This window comes from Erigeron canadensis, chromosome 2, assembly GCF_010389155.1.
Source record: "Erigeron canadensis isolate Cc75 chromosome 2, C_canadensis_v1, whole genome shotgun sequence".
Taxonomy (NCBI): Eukaryota; Viridiplantae; Streptophyta; class Magnoliopsida; order Asterales; family Asteraceae; genus Erigeron; species Erigeron canadensis.
In genome coordinates this window covers 37,388,236-37,408,710 of record NC_057762.1, presented here as the reverse complement: position 1 = coordinate 37,408,710, position 20,475 = coordinate 37,388,236, and the positions used below count along the sequence as shown (strand labels likewise).

Sequence of the window (20,475 nt, the reverse complement as noted above, 5' to 3'; positions counted from 1 at the left end):
ACCTCAGCTGATAAACTGTCACAATAATATTCTCGCTGAAAGAATAAATTTCACCAGAAAGAAGTTGATAGCTAAATTTTTGTAACGATTTAGATATCTAGTATAATCAATTTATTTGTGTACTAAAGTTCTCTAGTGAAGAGAAATGACAAGAGATCTAATTGCCAAGAAAAATTACTTGAGCAGATAAGCAATGACAAAATACAAAAATTTTACAGGGATCTCGCAACATCACAACATCACAGGATTACAGGAATATAACTCAGCCAGTAGATCCTACACGTACATAAAGAGCACCGACAACACCTACAAAGATTACCTCAAAGAAACATACAATTCCAATAGCACAAAAAGTTAAGATGGATAAGAAACTTAAGTCAACCTTGCAGCAACTTTGCCTTGGGGGCCTTTTGTTCAGTGACGAGTCTGTCCAAGCATCTTCCCCACTTGACACAAAATAAAAATGAAAAAGATTATCAATCCACCCATCAATAGAACAAAATTCTGTATTCAATGTTAGCTTTTTGCTAGCCAAAAGCATATAGGAAATTTAAGATACTCATTTTCCGGTAAACTCTGCATAAGAAATATGATAAAACCCAAAGAGGCACATACATCTAGCTTTTAACAGTTGAATATCCATACCGTCAGTGGAAAAAGTATGATAAAATATCATTGTGAGTATGAAGGCGTTAAAATCATTCTTTGACCAGAAAGAGTTGATCCTATACCATAAAGCCTACTTGAGGGTCAATTCTTACATCATATAGAATACCGGCAAAAAAGGATGACTGTTTACATTATTACATAATAAACATACTAGCTAAAGTAGGTCATTCTTTACAAGTCAGATTTTCAATAGCAGATCTTTGACACACATACCAACCTATCGATTGAAAGTTTGACATGTAAATCATCAAGTGCGATTACCAGTTCACATTGTAAAGGCCGTCCCTTAAAAGCATACTGCATACTGCATACTGACCGAAAAAGTCAATTTTTAACATCAGAAAGCATACTGTCAAAAAGGGTCCATACTCCATAGTTACATCCGCACAGACAAAAAGGGTCCATAACTACATCCGTACCGACAAAAAGGGTCCATAGATACATCGGATAGCATACCGACAGAAAAAAGGGTCCATAGTTACATCAATAGCACAAAAACTTGAGAAGGATTATCAATAAAAGTCAACCTTACTGCGCAACTTTGCCTGGGGCTATTTGTTTAGGGACGAGTCTGCTGCCTAAGCATCTTCCCCACATGACCAACAACAGAAATGAGAAGGATTATCAATCCACCCAATCAATAGAACAAAATTCTGTATTCAATGTTGGCCTTTTGCTAGCCAAAAAATATATAGGATATTTAAGATACACATTTTCCGGTATCCTCTGCATAAGAAATATGATAAAACACAAAGAGGCACATACTTCTAGCTTTAAACAGTAATATATCCAATTTCTAGGAGAAGGATCTTGTAAGAGGGTAAAATCTAGATATGTTTATATTCCAACTTGTCCTAACTAGTTGACCCATAGCCATGCTACAGTAACTCATGAATAACTTTCACCTAGGATCTTGCAGAGCTAAATCCACCATCATATTTTCAATGCATTCAAACTAAATACTTTCACCTAGTGTAACAAAGCCATTAACGAATCTATATGGTATATCCCTCACCAATAACTTTGGCTAAATACCATATTAGCAGTGAAAAAATGTACGATAAAACATGATTTCGAGTATGAAGGCGGTACTAGAAAGAGTTGATCCTTGTACCATTAGCCTACTTGAGGGTCAATTCTTACATCCTATAGATTACCGGCAAAAAAGGATGACCATTTAAACATAACAAACATATTAGCAGAAGAAAGTCTCATTTTCAAGTCAAATTTTCAATAGCAGACCTTTGACACACATACCAACCCATTGATTGAAAGTTTGACTTGTAAACCATCAAATGTGATTACCAATTCACACTGTAAAAGACAGGCAAACATTTTTCTTGGGAGCATAGCGACTAAAAGGGTCCATTGTTAACATCAGAAAGCACTGGCATTAAGGGTCCATTTAATACAGGTAAAAGCATACCAAAGGAAAGGGTCCGTAATTACATCGGAAAGCATACCAATAGAAAGGGTCCATAGTACATTGGAAAGCAAACTGGCGGAAAGGGCCCATAGTTACCTCGGAAAGCACACTGACAAAAGGTTCCATAATTTACTCCAGAAAGCTACTCATGGAAAGGGTCCATAAAAAAGCGTAATGAAATAAAAGGGTCCATAGACTATATTGGACAGCATACTGACAAAAGATTTACACGCCAAATATAACAGAATTCGGAACATAGATAACATACCATCGGTTAAAAATAGAAATATAATTTCTCATCACAGATCAAGGTGAAAGGGTTGATTATTTTACATCAAAGCATATACTCACGACTAAAAAAAGGCACATAACTAAAAAATAATATTAAAAAGAAAAAATACACACCCATAGCCATGTTACAATAACTCATGAATACTTAACGCATATCATTGCAGAGCAAATCCACCAACCGCATCATACTTCAAAGAAATACTTTCTAACACCTGATGTAACAAAGCCATTAACGCGTCTACAAGTTATATCCCTCACCAATAACTTTGGCTAAATACCATACCATTAGTGGAAAAAATATATGATAAAACATCATTCTGATTATGAAGGTGTTAAAATCATTCTTTGACCAGAAAGAGTTGATCCTTATACCATAAAGCCTACCTGAGGGTCAATTCTTACATCATATAGAATAGCAGACGTTCTAATACTGACGGCTAAAATGGATGACTGTCAACATAATAAGTGTACGCCAAAGTAGGTCATTGATTACAAGTCAGATCTTCAATAGTAGACCTTTGACACACATACTAACCCATCCATTGAAAGTTTGACATGTAAATCATCATATGTTATTACCAGTTCACATTTTAAAGACTTCAAACTTTTTTCTTGAAAGCATACTGACTGAAAGGGTCAATTGTCAACATTGGAAAGCATACTGGCATTAAGGGTCCATTTAATCCATGTAATAGCATACCAAAAGAAAGGGTCTGTATTCACATCGGAAAGCATACTAACAGAAAGGTAATGATACAAAGGGTCCATTCTTACAGTTATTTCAGAAAGCATACCGACAAAAATGATCCATATTTACATCGGAAAGCATACCGACAAAAAGGGTCCATAGTTGCATCCCGACTGACAAAAAGGGTCCATATATACATCCAAAAGCATACCGACAAAAAGGGTCCATAGTTACATCCGTACCGACAAAAAGGGTCCATAGATACATCGGAAAGCATACCGAGAGAAAGGGTCCATAGTTACATCGGGAAAACATACCGTCAAAAAGGGTCCATATATACATCCGAAAGCATACTGACAAAAAGGGTCCATAGTTACACCGTACCGACAAAAAAGGGTCCATAGATACATTGGAAGGCATAACGACAGAAAAGGTCCATAGATACATCGGAAAGCATACCGACAGAAAGGGTCCATAGTTACATCGGGATAGCGTACCGACAGAAAGGGTCCATATTTGCATCCGAACCGACAAAAAGGGTCCATAGTTACATCGAAAAGCATACCGAGATGTCCATAGTTACATCCGTACCGACAGAAAGGGTCCATAGATACATCGGAAAGCATACCAACAGAAAGGGTCCATAGTTACATCGGGAAAACATACCGACAATAAGGGTCCATAGTTACATCGGAAAGCATACTTATGAAAAGGGTCCATAGTTGCCTCTGGAAAGCATACTGACCAAAGGGTCAATTTACACCGGAAAGCTACTCATGGAAAGGGTCCATAGAAAAATACATATAAAGGGTCTATAGACTACTAAAAGATAGATTTACATCAAAGCATATACTGACTGCTAAATATAACATGATTTGGATACCATACATCAGTTAAAAATAAAAGATATTGGTTCATCAGCGTGATTACTACCACAGCTCATGGATAAAAAAAAAAACAAAAAAAGGGTCGATTATTTACATCAAAGCTTATACTGACTGCTAAAAAAACGATAAATGGAGAGTAAATATTGAACGAGGAAAAATTGAACTAAAAAAGCCCTAAATCATGGAAAAAAAACCCAAACCATGAAATCTTTAATTTAAATAAAATTAATAAAAAAAAGACAGTTTCTTGAAGAAACCAATTTGCAGAATGCAAACCCTAGAAGCGATAATTTGTAAGAAAAACCCTAAATGCAACGCAAAAAAAGTTGAAATACCGAAACACATATACAAAAAAGAAATCGTGTAGCTGTATGCAATGGTTATGTATATACCTGTGTATTGAGGTCGGTTGATCATCTGTCGCGTCTATGTAAAGCTACTACGTTACTTCACGCGGGTGTTAAAATTAAAAGAAGTTTTTGAATAAAAATATTTCTAACCAATCAAACTCAATTTTTAATTTACCTTCAACAAAAATTAAAATAGTTTATTCATTCATTTAAGTTAAATAAAACAAATCTATAAGTTAACTTTAAAAAAAGTTTAATTCAAAATATTTGATTTTTAGTGGATAAGTGTAAGCCAGAGAAATCAAATATTTTTAAAAAAATTTTAAACTAAAATCATTTTATTTTTAATAACTTGGACCTATTAAAATATGAAAAGTACACGGACAAATCAAAAAAAAATTTATTTAAATATACAAAAAAATATTTGTATACATCATGTAATCCAATAATAAAAACATATATATGAATACTTATTAACATTTAAAATTTTAAAATTGACATACTTTCTAACAAAGGAATAGAAAGTCAAAGCTTACTTATATATGATCTTATAAATTATCCTCTAATAGTTAATAAGAAAATGTCTAAAAATGACAAATCTGTTTTTTTTTTCTTTAATGATAATGATGTCGTCGCAATTTTACAAGAGATAGGGTGGACGGAGTGGGATAGGCATCACACTGATATCGGGGGAACACCGCCCCGTGGTACCGGTACCAGTTGGGTGGTGACCGGCATGGATACTATAAAAAAAATAAAAAAAAATGACATGGGCCCACTATAAAAAAACAAATTCATGGGCCCACTATATCCCATTTGATTCGACCGTTACTATAAAAATAAAAAAAAAAAAAAAAAAAACAAAAGTGACATGGGCCCACTATATTCGATCATTTCTTTTTTTCTTTGATTCATTCTCAATTTTCAATCACAAATTCATACAAAATTCACAAAAATGATTCGCGAAATGGGTAGTAAAAAACGAAAAGATTTGGTTGGAGATGGTATTGGTGCGGAAACACGAGCTTTGTATGAGATACGGATGGTCGATGCCCTAGTTTGTATGTTTAAGTTGTTTATGTTTAAGTTATTTGTGTGTTGAATAAAAAATTTATGTCTTTTGGTTGTATTTTGTGGTTGTATTTTTAATATAAGTTAAACTTTTAATTTGTTAAAATATATAAAAAAAATAATTAAAGAAAAAAGGGTGGGGAGGGGCGGGGAAGCACTCCGTGCATTTAGGGAGTGGGCGGGGAGGGAGTGAAAATCCGGGGAGGGAATGGGTGGTGAAGCACTCCTCCCACTCTAAAAGATTACAAATGTTATGTTTCTTTAACTCTATTTTCTAGTAAATAATAATTTAAGAAAATGAGATTGCCAACCATGTAGAAACCATCACATGTAAAAAAATATAAAACTATTGTCAAAACAATTTATAGAATGAATGTTTTAAAGTTTATATCAATCATGTTTGTATATCTATGATCATTTGAAGTATATTTAACATTTCATCTACAAGTAACACATTAAGATATTTGATTTATTATAATTGTAAATTGGTTTGGTTTATATAGTTCAACTACAAGATTAAAACCAAATCAGATAACTCATTATTTTGAAACCATCAAATTAACATCAAATTTCTGTTCAATATAATGGATTACAAATAAAAGTGATTTAATGTGTTGCTAACATCGATCTCTTATATAAATAAATCAAAATTCCCATGACATCATTATTTTCAATGCTTACTTATTATTATACTTTTTTATATTGATTTTTTTATTATCTTGATTTATGACATCATCCTATATAAAACTTAAATACTTTTCTAATTGATTTATGATTTATTTCTTTTATAGCCTAGTCTCAAGTAAATTAATTAAAATGTAATCATCTAAAAATGTTTTCCCTTGAAACGGCTATATAAGTAACTTAATATTAATATTACAAAGCTTTTATTAATAAGTCTGGGTTAAACCTGGCTTAATTAGCTAGTAACATCAACAAACTAAATTTCAGTGTAACTTGAAATTCTTAAGGATGGTCTCAAGACTCCCACCTTTCCTCTTTCTCTCATTATTTTCTACAATTATCAAAGATACATTCCACTTTTCCTTTAAATAAGAATAAGTCTGTGTATGATTGGTCCAGCCCAAAAGCCTTTACGTGTTTTGGATGGTTAAGATTCATGTTTGAAATCCATTTAAGGGACATTACTTAAGTAAGAATGAATTTAAGCTCTTTTATACATTTCGCCATATTGGTAGATGGTAGATAGATTAACTACGAGTGTAATTGAACAAGAGGTTCGGTTAGAGCTTGTAGACTATGTTTACTATGTTATCATATAATTCTTGTACATGGCCTCTATCATATGATTTATTTGATTACACGAATTTTATATCATGGCAATTGGCAAGTAACTTTCTTACCATCATTTTTTACAGAACTACCGGTTCATTTACTCAGAACATTAGATTTCAAAGGATCTACCAAAGGAAAGCATTCAAAACCTTTATGTTGAAAAATTTAAATGAATGGGATGATTAATATAGCAAGTAGTGTGCTACAGTTAAAAGCTAAACTAAGACGGTGCCTGAAGTACTCGGCAGCGGTATTCTCCCAATGCCCAGATAGGAAATATGTTTCTGTAAGCAGCATACGTGATCATGCAGTTCCTGTTAAACACCCCCATGATCTCCTGCACAATTTCAAAGAAAATTAAATTCACAAGCTGTTATGAAATATGGGATTGTTTCTGATTTAAATCAAACATAATTTAACGTAGTTCAATATATTGTGGGAACGAGATTAATTACAATAATAACAATATAAAAATATAGATACAATTTGAGAAACGAGATTTTCCTTTTGTAGATTTTCAAGTTGTCAAGTGTTTAATACTTGAATTGATTTGTATGCAACATACAATAGGTATTTTTCCTGTGCATTATTTTAATGGTTAATATAGCTGAAAACTGCAAAAATGTTTACAAGGCACTTGCCACTTGGCCTCCTTGTTTTTTTGTTTTTTTTTTTTTGAAAATTAACTTTTATTCACAACGGCCAAAACCCCCAAATCATGGCCTCCTTGTTTAATATCTACTTACAAACATCACTAAACTGTGCCCACCAAATTAGATTCTGAATGTTCTATCTTTGCCCCAAATCATCGTGCAGATGCATATTTAATAACTTCGGTCAAAGACAAGGAAAATGACATAGGATTACCTGTTGCGGGAAATCTCCATTTTCCATCTGGGAATTAATTAATACTCTTGCTGCACGATGCAATGGTGTTGGATCTCTCTTGGCCTGAAAATAATTTGAAAGTTGAATAACTTCCGAGTCCAGTTTATGTGAAAACACTTTACCAATTTCTCAATTATCCATTGCTTTACTTTGTTGAAAATAATTGTAATTTTTGTACAGCTAAATTTCCAACTTTATTAGGGTATCTCACAAATCAAGGGTTCCAATTTAGTACCTTACATTCTTAAATATCATTCTTGTTCTAGATATTGTATTGAAACAATTAGATAGATATACACAAGTTTTTTCTTGATTAGCAACAAATATTTTAGAACTATTGATTTTTGTTACAAGTAGGAATAAGCATCTGACAGTGTAAAACTAAAATGGAGAAAGCATTTGGTAACATACCTGCTCAGCATCAATGAGAGCAAGCATAGCCCATCCCGTATTTACCACATGTGAGCGATTTCCCTCAAGGTTGGTATATACCTATCATAGAACATCAACACATTCGAAATTGATAAGTCTATAGGTTTGGTACTTGGCATTCGTTTGAACATTAACATTATCAACATAGTTTCAATTTGACCTTATTTTGACAAGAGAGGTAGCTCTCTCCCCATCCACCCGAAGCAAGTTGTTTTGACAACAAAAAGTTACAAGCCTTGCGTATGCTAGAGCAGCTAGAAAAGTTCCTTCCAGCAGCCACTAACCCTTTGACTCCAAACCATGTGCCATATGTGTAGCAAACAGCCCATGACCCATACCTAGTGAGCATTTTGCAAAATGTTCAGAACAAAACCTAGATTGTCAATCCAATGTGCATACATTTTTGGCATGGATTAAGTCATTGCAATAATAAGCTGCAAAACAAACCATGAACCGTCTGACTCTTGGATTGTTTCAAGGAACATGGCAGCTTTATCAATGCAATGTTGTACTTCTTCTCTCCTATGCCCAGGGTACAGTCTTTTAAATGCCACCAGAGCTTGAATTGCAGCAGAAGTACATTCTACATATCTGAAAGATCATACCTAGTAGGTAAACAAAAATTCAAACATTAAGAAAAAAGATTTAGAGAAGGGGGTTTTGATATCTTACGGATAGTCAATAACAATGTCACCGAAAGTCTCAGCAGGATTAACCAGCTGAAAAAACGATTGTAGAGACAAATAGAAATGTCAAAAATACATGTTTTACTATCATTAAACTTATATTGCAAGGATACTGTAAATTAATTGTTTGTGTTACCTCCAACCAGCTATAGGATCTTGTTAGTTCATACGTTGCAAAACTACCATCAGCATTCTACAATGAAAGGGAAAGAAATGCTCAGATATTCGGTCAGAATGCATCAATGTTTAGATCAACAAGTTTCACAGCCAAAAACAAAGATGCAGATAGTTAAACAAGAGTGACCATACAGAGCACACACACACATATTCACACCAGTGAGTCATGGGCATTAATAAATGCAAAAGAATGATGATTACAACCAGAATTACCATTAAAGATAGAAGAACATTGACGGCATCATACAGCCGATTAGCATCCAATGGCTCATCAACAACTTCTGATGGCAATTTTGAAAGCATAAGTACAGCCTAGCAGAAAGATAAGTACGCAAGTCAAATGCTTAGCATACTAGAAGCAAAAAGATCGACCTTTTGAATAAAATACTAGTTACCTTGAGCCCTTCTGCAGTGCAATCTGAAATGGGCCAGCCATGGTCTGCAGTTGAGAAAGGCCAAGCACCTTTTGATATGTGACGATAAAAATAATCGAGATCGCCAGAACAGTTATCTAACACCTTTAAAGCAAATGGAAAGATTTCAAAAAAAGACCGACTAGGTTTAATGATAGGGTGAGCAAGTCTAACTTTCCAAACCTGTGAGTTCTTTATGTACATGTGTCCTTTTTTAAGTGTCGGACCAAATTCTTCAACAAGGTTTGTTGAAATAATTGCTTGAACAGTGAATGCAGTATCCCATAGTTGACTACCATTATATCCCTGCATTAGATGATTATTCATATAGTGAAATTCCTTTTTTAGACTTTAATAATAATAATAATAACTGTAGACAGCTTGGTACCCTTCACAATATAAGAAAAAACAGGTATATATAAAATGTAAGATTGTAAAGTCTGATACCTGCATCTTCATTCCATCTTCGGCAAGCCACAAATAATCATTTATTCTTGGGAGGTGCAACTTGAAAGCCTCTGAGTTTGGGTCTTCTGCCCAGCAGCAGAGCATATTTAACACCTAGAATAGAACAATGAGGTTTCAAAAGAGAAGGCTTTGGAGATATCAAAACGATAAACCCATGAACTATTTTAAACAAAAGGAATAAAGTATAATCAAAGATAGAAATATGTTAACACAATAGTTTTCAGAATCTTTTTACCTTGTTTACTGGACCTATGCAAATATAGCGAGTATTTTCATCCTCATAATGGATATGCTCCATTGCAGTGTGAAGAGCTTTCTCTCTCAATTTCTTCCCAGGCCAACTCATGAGTACAGGCTCCACAAACTTGTCAAGAGCTGCCCAGAGAATGTCTTGAATGAGTGGGTGTGGGTAGTAAAGATCTTCCTACAACAAGATAAATTAATTTAAAATAGAACTGTTAAACAAGTGAATGGAATATATCCTCCATGTTGATGTCTAAAACAAATTCAAATGAAAAAAGATATTAACAGTATCAGAGGTAATAATGATAGTCTTTCATTCACAACAAGCAGTTAACTACAGGAAGACTGTAGCAGACAGAAAAATATGTACACAAATCACATTCAGACTCTAACACAAAGCTGCAATTTTTTTGTATTTATTGTAAAGGAGGATTACCTCGGTAAATATTATCGAACTATGATATCGTAATTTCTATTCTATGTACAAGGCTATGATATCGGTTTAGGTCATCTAAGCCTACACCCAGGAAAGTAGTTAAGGAAACCTCGGGTGATCCAGAAACATGTTATGGTGTCCAATATTTTTCTACATGCACATGGTTGACAATAATTCTTACAATCAATCAAAAGAGATTTGCTAACTAGTGCCCCGGTTTGCAAATCCCCAATCAAAATAGGTCAAACATGGAGCAGGAGCACATTAAAACATAACATTGAGTAGAATTAATATAATATTTGCATTACTAGCATGACCAAGTAATTATGTAGCATTAGGAAATAGCTGCATCTTGCAGTTTGTCAAACAATGTATGTACGAGTTACTCGTGTTTTATGTTTATTTTTCAAAATACAAAATAAAAGAAGCACTGCATCCTGAATTTCATAAACAAGAAATCCAGATTGAAAGCTAGAAAAAAAATATAAAAAACAATGAAAACTATGCACAAGTCAATTTGCAAGATGTTAACTAGAAAATAAGTAGCTCCTTAGAAAAAAGGTGAGTCTAATTCCAAAGTGCTTCTCCCACATGGCGCCAAGCCGTTAAGTTCACAAACACATAGAGTAATATACTAACAGGAATAAAAATTTCCAAGTACAGCTAAAAAGAATTCTTTTGAACTTTCACTTTGTGTTAAATCATAACCACCAAGAACACTGAAAGCAGAGGACCCGTACCATTACTCAAAGCAAATAACCTGGGTCGTTTATAAGTTCCAATATGTGGTAAGTGCTATTGTAAACCACATATAAGAGCATGAGAACAGAGCAAGTAAACAAACCTTTGCACAGAGGTTTCGTGCAACATTCCAGTCTACATCATGATAGGGGACAGTAAACAGCTCCTTTCGCAAGGCTAAAACTGTGGATGTGATTGGTCCAACAAACCTCTTCCCATATAAGTATGACATAGGCAGGTAGACCATTCTACAGTGACACCACATCCTACCTGAAATGGTGGGATAGAAGTTTAGCTGTATAGTTATTATTTTTTGGCACCTAATGAGCTAACAGATAAATGATATTGAATTGAAGGGATTAGAAGTCCTTGCTAACAATTATAATATATATATAAGCATAACAATGATTAATAAAAGGCGAGTACCTGGATGCATCGGAATGATATATGGAAGCATCCATATTTCAGGGGGCAATGGATTATTTCCAGACCATTCAAATACACCAAGTACCTGTTTTTAGCAACATATAAGATGAATAGATAGGAAACATAAATTAAACTAAGATCAAGGGCAAGTTGCTATACTGAAAGCCAGAACTTTCCCCAGGATGTTATATATGTGGCACCACCATGGTCCAAAATCCACTTCCGTCCTTTCTCCATCGCCCCTTCTCCATCATTAGCTCCTTCACCAAGCAATCTCAAGGTAACATAGTTCAAGGCACTACCAAACATGGTGCTATGACCCTCGATGTGTAGACCCCATCCACCATCTATATTCTGTGGTAATGAAGTTTTATTAAAATCTCAATGACTCTTCAAAATGTAGATGATAAAGAATCCTTTTAAAAGAAGTTCGTAAGATAGAAGAAGCAACTATAGTTATACACTTTTCGTAAGGTATATCCCAAATAGAAAACATTGAACTATACATGCCTGGTGATTGTAAAGGTAACGACACATCTCCCGTTTATGTTCTTTGGATAAGACGGCATTCAGTGCCCCAGTAATAGTTAGAGTAATAACCTGATACATTGATAAAGCTTTGTAATATCAGCATTTACATTGACTATTCATCTCTTGAAGAAGGTTGTACCTACGTAAATACATAACGTCTTCCATTCTGAAAAGCTGAAACTCTCACAATGGTGAAAAAAAATTTAATTTTTTTAACTTGAAATTTTTTTTACAAAATGCTAAAATTCATGGAAGGAAAAATAGGACTAACCAGACCAGGCAATAAAAACATAGGACCACCATAGTCCCCTGGCCAATGTCCATCATCTGCCTGGATGGTTGAATGGAACCCAATAGCTCTTTTTAATACATCTGTTACTTTATCATCTGTAATATCTTCGGCATCTTTTATATTGACTTTTGGTGGGAAAACAGAGAGTGATTTCTCCTTTGCAAACTACAATTTTTGAAAATTAAATGAAATATAACATTAGAAGTCAAATAATACACTAGAGCAAGCAACCAAAAAAGAAGCTAATGGAACAACTAAATCAAGGTGTTTCATCAATTGATGTTATAGAGACATTGAAGATTCTGTATTTCTGTCAGTAAATGGTCCAACACAATGTAAAATGGATCATGACACTTGTCAGCAGTTACTAGCATAAGAATTGTCTTGAAGATTTTCAAGACCGCACCAGAACTCGTATACAATAGATATAGTTGGAAACGAATGTATATACCTTATGTGAGGAAAAAATCTTATGAAACTATAACTACTTGTAATCTTGTATACCAATTAGATACGAAAGAACCATGAGAACCTTTAAATTATAACTTGATAAGTTCATATGTATGCTATACGTGAACAAATTCATTCGCATATTAACAAATCATACTTTATATTACATATGTTCATATGTGAATGGTTCTCACATGAACCTTACCTTATATATATGATATTAGTAAAGAGCTGCCAGGAAAGGTTTTTCTCCAATCTTTTGTTCTATCAAATCAGCATTCTTTTAGAAGATGCTAGGATTTCAGATATCACCATCAAGAGTCCATTACAGTGTTCAGATTAAAACAGCAATGAGAATATAAAGATAAAAACAACGTAATATAGAGGCTTGTCTAATCCCAACATACCTAACTATCATCCTACGTTTGAGTAATCCAGCGGGTCAACTAAACAGGGAAAGATTATCTATCATCTCCATGGTTCATTATTAGGCCATGTTATCTGGTAACCACTAGGATTTACAATAAAATTTATTTATAATCTACCCTTCTATTTTTAAGTCAAAATCATACAAGATTACAAGGGACATATGAACTAGCCAAGCATATTCAATTCAAGTCATTGGTCCACATTCACACTAGATAAGATGGAACAGATATGATGTTGAGAGAACTAAATGCTGAATTTAAGTAGGACCATATGAATTATTAGTTGGTTTTCTGGTTCCGCCATGTGTCGTGTATCTGCTATCTTTCTATATTTATACATCATATTATCATATCTGGTGTTTTACTGGAATCACCAATTATGTTATATTGCATTATTATAAGCAATTTAACTATACTTTTGGGACCATTGGCCTGAAATTTGAACATGTACATGATGCCCATTAGGCCATTGCTCTACCTGCCAACTAAAGTTTCCAATGCCTCTTAACTTTTTATATTCACTTTTTTACATTATACATTTCACTCCCTACATTATATTACCTGATGTAGTGATGTTAATTTTGTTGCTTTGGTTTAACAACAAAATGCAACATACATACAAACAGGCCACAATTATAACCAGCATTGGCTAATCTCGAACGCTAAATGCCGACATAACTTACATACATCGTCACATGAGAACAACCAAATCACATGTGTAACAGATCAAATCATGTGAGAAGTAAAAAGTAACTCTGTGGACTGTGGTTTTCAAAAAAAAAACTCTGATCTCAATTAGGACCTCCGCCGATATTCACATGTGAAATAACACCTAATAATTATGTAGGTCTAAGCTTCTTATTTGAATTTTCCGTTATTCAATTATATCTGAGATAAACACATTCTAAACCCTTACATATCATATACACATAAATAGATACATATATAATAATTATAAAATACCTCAACAAATCTGATAACATAACACAACGTAAGATACATATACATACACATATACATATAGAAATAAGAAATGTACCTGAATGCGCATAAGCAGATCTGAACTATGCTTCTTTTCGAACCGATTCTCGTGAAACGTCTGTCGAACCTTTTCGATATCAGCGAGTTCTTCAGGCGAGCCTAAGGTGGGATCAAACTCCCAAATTTGCCGGCCGATATGATCGTTAGTTGACCGGAGCCACGGATTCCCTCCCTCAGCGATCTTCAATTTCCACATTGTTTGCGTTTACTCACTTCACAAAATCAGTTACAAAATTCAGTTACATTTTCAATAAACAAACACTTCACATAATAGATATAGAAATGTATATGTATATAATTAATTAATATAAAATTAATACATTTTGAAAAACAGAAAATCGCTTGATATTACTGAAACAGATTCGAGTGTCCAGATTGATATTGAATTCGAAATTGTAACGATTTTTTTGGAAATAGGGGCCGGCTATTACGTGTGTGTAGGTAAGAGAGAGAGAGAGAGCACAGCTATAGCTCTTTTTCAAAGAATATGACTGCCTGCTACAGCTACTACATATATAAATGGATTTTTTATTTTTATTTTTATTTCTAAATGTTCTTCAAGAAATATCGTTAAAGTACTACTTACATAAGTAGTCCCTTTGAACTAAAACGGTCCATATGGTTACACTAGTCAGGACTAAGGTGTTTATGGTCTCGAATCTCGATTAGCTATTTCGATTAAATTTCGTAAATCATAGTAAAAGAACTTTTTTTAAGGCATACTAGCATGTCACGTATGCGTTACAGCAGACACCATTCATGTAGTGATTATCGAAAATAATATAAGTGGACAATCAATTAAAATTAAAATTTTCAAATAAGAGAAGAGTTGTTTTTTGTAAGATAGATATTTTAGACAATTCCTCCTCAGTAACTGCCTCATGGTAGGATTTATTGTTTAATTGATCACATTGAGAAATGATGGAGAGAACCAGTACCGTACAGTTGCAGATCCTGTTTTTTTTCTCTTGTTTTTGTAAGTAAAAAAAATTGTTAATTAAAACTTTTTTTTCATATTTAAAGTTCATCCGAAAATTTTATGATAAATGTATACCTATCTAATACATCTTGACGAAAACCTTTAAGGATTTCGTCATTGAAAAATATATATTTATTAACATTTTATAAAAAGTAACGCGGATGCAATCTAATTTTTATATATATAAAACGGCAACTTATGCTACTCAAATAACTAAACTATGTGTTTGCTAATAATACGATTTAGAACTTGATTTTAGTATTTTAGAATGTAAAGAATTTTACACGAATTGTTATAGTGTGTATCGAACTTCAATCTCGTGCATTGTATGTAATAAACTTTCAAATCATTTGCATTGTATGTATCTGGTATATGTGGCAACCATATAAGTGTCACTTGTAAGTTTTTTATTGGTCGAATACATACAATACACATGATTTAAAAGTTTATTACATACAATACACAAGATTGAAATTTGATACACGTTATAACAATTCATGTAAAGTTGTTTACATTCTAACATACTAATCCTTTAGAACTTTTGAAAACCTAAAAAAAACCAATATTATTTTGTAACCGTAAAAGTGTATATATATATATATATGAAAACATACATGATAACAGTTAATATGTATATTTAATAAAATAGTCTTCTATAATCCATAACTCTATAGAAACTATAATAACGAAACTGACGTCACACATAAGTGATCACGTGATAGTTTGTAAATGTTCTACGTGCGTTGTTATTATCACTACTCATTATTGATAGTACATCATGAATTCCCTCTAGAAAATACTATCACAATTGAAAGAAACATGAAATAGTGAAGCACAAATCCAACATTGCTCCTCTAAGTGCTTCACAAGGTCAAGGGTGTAGTGTTAATGAATTGATAAGTTTTGGCAAGAAATTAGTCAATGTGAGCTTGACACGTGGTTTAGAAAGAAAAAAAAGCCAAAATTAGCCAAATTCTTGTCAAATCTAGTGGTGTAGTGTAAAACTTGCCAATTTTGTGGTTAGAAAATATTTACCAAATAAACTTTTGACTTTCATTAAATTTAAAAACACACTATAAATAAAAAAATAAAAACATATGGGTAGTTTTGGCCGATGCTAGTGAACGTTGGGAGTGATCGTTTTTTTTTTTTAGTTAAATTCAAACGTTAGGAGCGTCTGAACGTTTTTTTCTTCCAACCTCTATATATACATACACATACTTTCTAACAATATTATCTCAAATCCTTTATCACTTTATCAAATCATTTCATTCATCACAACCAAATGACGCATCATCGGTGGACTGAATAAGAGGATGTTTTGTTGACGAGGTGTTAGATTTTGAGGCGACCTGACCCTTTGACCGGTAGATGTGCAATGGCTAACCTAACTTCAAGCATGTGGCATGACATCAATGAAATGTTCAACAGGGACACGACTGGAGTTCAACGGAGCGACACATCAACTAAATTGTCATTTCAGGAAAATTATTCACACATGTAAGCACTTTGAGGCAATATGTATAAGGTTGAATGCAGAGAAGAATGTCTCTGATGAGTTGTTGAATGAAACGGCGCATCAGAAGTACCGTGAGGAGTTTAAGAGGCGTTTCAGCTACGAGTACTGCTTGAGGGGGCTTATCGTGGTTGGTTTTTAATTGTTTTGAATTAGGAAGTGTGTTTTAGTATTTTAATTAAGTGTGTTTCAATATTTTAATTATGTAATGTCTTTAAGTATTTTAATAAAAGATGTCTATTTGGCTATTTAACAACAACAAAAATTTATTCATAATTTTAAAACATTACAAACTTATTAAAGAGAAACATACAACATAATAGTGTTTCAGAATAATTCAATAACGGAAATTATTCATTGCTTTTGCCCATATGATCAGATGGTCCAAAGTCATGATTGCAGAAGCAATTTGTTGCACAACAATTGTAATCTTATCGATCTTCCCCTGCAAATAAGTAAAGTATTGACTCTCAAGATCAGTATAATACCCAATGTAATCGATTTCTTGCCGACACCATTGTTTCTTCACATTAAGTTTTCGCATAACAACAAGAAGTTCTTCTTTGACCCTTTGGTGGTTGAGGATATCAGCCATGATACCCTCATGCACTTGATCAACAGTCAATTTTGTTGATGAATAAGACATTTTTGAGATGTATAAAAGTTTGTGTTTTGAGATAATGTTCTAGATGAAGGACCCAGTATTTAAAGAGAAACTACAACACGTTCTTCCAACGTTCAAAATTCAAAATATTTACACAATTAGTCCCCCCAACGGCAGAATTCAAAATATTTACACTTTCAGTCCCTCAAACGGCCAAAAATTCAAATACATTTACACTTTCAGTCCCTGAACGGCTAGTTGTATTGTCACTCTATAAATACAAACATAGAGCTCAATTCAGTTGCATTTTACCATCAAAATATTTCCATCATTCTAAAAACTCATTCTTTCGAACCAAATGGCATCCTCATCGTCAAAAAAGAATGTTCACCAACCTCGTCTGACCGAAGATGAAATGAAAACACGAATCATAGCTGATATCAAAGAAGACACCCTCCTTCAAACTGATCTCTCTGGGGTCATGGAATACCTGAGGGAGAAAAGACGACGATGCGAGCAAAAGGTAGAGGCAATACAAGCGCCACGCCGCAACGTTTCGAAGCACGAAGAACACTATTCTTCATTTCTACAAGGGGAGATCAACAACTTCAAGAGTGTGGTCGACGATGTTTTTAAGGCCGGTCACACGTTGGATGACCTGTGCACTTCGGCCGAATCGTACCACGACAATTGTGGGGAAGGCAAAAGCACGTGGGAAGTCAAATGCCCACAACACGACAAGTGGTGGCTCAACGATTCGTGGCTTAGGAAGTATGTCAATTAGAGATGATAATGACGAGTAAAATCGTACGCAGTGTATTTCGTGTTTTTATCATGTATTGTCTTTTTTAATTATGTGTTTTTTTAGTGTAAAATGTGTTTTAGTTATGTGTTTTGAATAAGTTGTATATATGTAGAAGTTGAGGGGGAAAGTTTAAAAAAACAAACAAAAGTATACGCTCCCACATGCCAAAAATGACCACGTGACCTTGCCCAACGTTCACTTTCATTGGTCAAAACTAGCCGATGGTTTTTGCCAATGCTTGCCGATACAAGCCGATTTACATGCTATAGTGTAGCCGAAATGCCGATGTTTGTCGATGCTTCTTGCCGATAAAACAAGCCGCCTACATCCTTGCCCCTAATGATCACTACTCGTTACGTAAAGTTTAAAGTCTTTTAAAACTCTTCAAATCTGCCTACCAATTTACCAAATACACCCATGATCCGATGATCTAAACAAAATCCGAGTCATTTTCCATTTCGGTTGGATAAGTTTTTTAATATTTCATTTGATGTGATCTAGCTTTAGTCCAAGGACCTCAATGTGAGATGGCTCAGTATCTCACGTGCATATGCATTGGTTCTCTTTTACCAAGTGTATGCCATTTGTGATTTGTTTTTGCCATTAATTTCTTTTCTATATGTCGTCCATTGATATTTTCATTGATACAGTCTTTTTGTTGGTTTCTGATTTCTTTATTTTCCAGTCATTTTCAAAATAAAAAATAAGATTCATGTGATCATCTGACAATGTTTATATTTATCTGATGAAAACCACATTAATAATTAGATGATGATGATAAATTAATTAAAAATTTTTTATCTTATATAACAATTATTGTTTAAACAATTGTAACATGTTTGTATATGTTATATATGGTAAAAATTTACTGTAATTTTATAATTTATATACATTAAATTCGGTTTTAGCATACATTTTTGGTATAATTTTATGTTTTTTTTTCTCCTTCTATCTCCCTTTTGGTATAATTTTATGCTTTTTCTTTTTTTATATTTTTAAAAACAAAACACATTCTAAATAAAAGATTTGATATGGTACGGGCCCTTATTACTATTAATAAGGGGTATCTAGCGGTGATTAATGAATAATCTACTAATAAACTAAAACAAGATTGTAAACCTTATAAAGCGACAAATGGCGTAATCTTTAGTCAACACGTGTCTACTTAATTTATCCTTATTTAATTACAATTACAATTGTAATTTATCAATATTATTAAATTATAATAAATTAATCCTAACTTTAAATTGTCTTACAATGTTATACGAAGACCTCTATAAAGTTCGGTATATTTATTTATTTATAAACTTTTTAGTCAGTTTTCATATATAAATCAAATTTAAATATATATTTTTGGCTATGTTATTTCTTATATTAAATAATCCAACATTTATTTGTTACTTTTTCTTAATAAAAATAACTTGAAAGTATTACATTAGAGTTTAATGAACACATTTAAGATAAGGTGACTTAAAATTAAACTCTAACTCTTGACCGATAAATACAAAACACATTATAACCTTATTTAACATATCGTTTTCTCATTAATAATTTTTTTTTTTTATCAATTCTTCAACTCCTATTGCTTATAATAAGTTATTAACACGGAGATTTAAAAAATTGAGTTTACGATCCGAAATCACAATGCTATTTTTCGTCATCTACTATGCTTACAAGTTCCGATTTTGATGTGATTGTAAAAACTTAAGGTAAATTCAAAAGTCAAGCTAAAAACATATATTATATTTATCATTATTGTTTATTATAATTTAGTTTCGATCATCAGTTTACTTTAACCACAATTTATTTCATACTTAGGAATCATGTATGTGGCATATTCGAATTTTTTTATGATACAATATATATAGCTACCGCACGTCGTACGGGTATTAGAACTAGTAAGTCATATAACATGATAGGTCATAGGGGTTGATAGGTGATCTGTTGATTTACTTAACGAGCTTCGCCCTCAACCTTTATGGCCGTGGGTTACGTCCTTTAAAATTATAGAGAAAAATAAAAAAGAAAGAAGGGAAGAAAATATGAGAGGGAGAGCCAATGAGTAGTCGAGATTTGTTCCTTGTGTGTTTTAAAATAGGTGTCCTCAAAAGGAAATGATATACCTTTCTACAAAAATAGTATTATTATCTTTTTAATAATTTGATCATGACATATGTATATATCAAATGACTAAAATTAGAAAAGAAAATAAGTAGATAACAAATGTTATGTTTTAAAATT

General features: G+C 33.0%; 1 protein-coding gene and 1 long non-coding RNA gene across 2 annotated transcripts; both read right to left on the bottom strand.

Annotated features, from left to right (window-relative positions):
- Positions 1-136: 136 nt before the first annotated feature.
- Positions 137-4,427, bottom strand: LOC122589357. Its single transcript, XR_006322252.1, has 2 exons — positions 4,354-4,427; positions 137-446 (listed from the first exon to the last, which is right to left on the bottom strand). It is a non-coding gene; the product is annotated as an uncharacterized LOC122589357 (long non-coding RNA).
- A 2,347-nt stretch (positions 4,428-6,774) lies between these two features.
- On the bottom strand, positions 6,775-14,825 carry LOC122589354 (cycloartenol Synthase). Its single transcript, XM_043761642.1, has 19 exons — positions 14,651-14,825; positions 14,329-14,542; positions 12,391-12,576; positions 12,099-12,188; positions 11,748-11,942; positions 11,589-11,673; positions 11,266-11,432; positions 9,978-10,166; positions 9,722-9,835; positions 9,458-9,580; positions 9,257-9,379; positions 9,075-9,173; positions 8,821-8,877; positions 8,671-8,717; positions 8,446-8,589; positions 8,159-8,336; positions 7,978-8,058; positions 7,546-7,629; positions 6,775-7,015 (listed from the first exon to the last, which is right to left on the bottom strand). Exons 2-19 carry the CDS (start codon positions 14,524-14,526, stop codon positions 6,899-6,901), a joined length of 2,277 nt encoding a protein of 758 aa, XP_043617577.1. The 5' UTR covers positions 14,527-14,542; positions 14,651-14,825; the 3' UTR covers positions 6,775-6,898.
- Between the last annotated feature and the right edge of the window lie 5,650 nt (positions 14,826-20,475).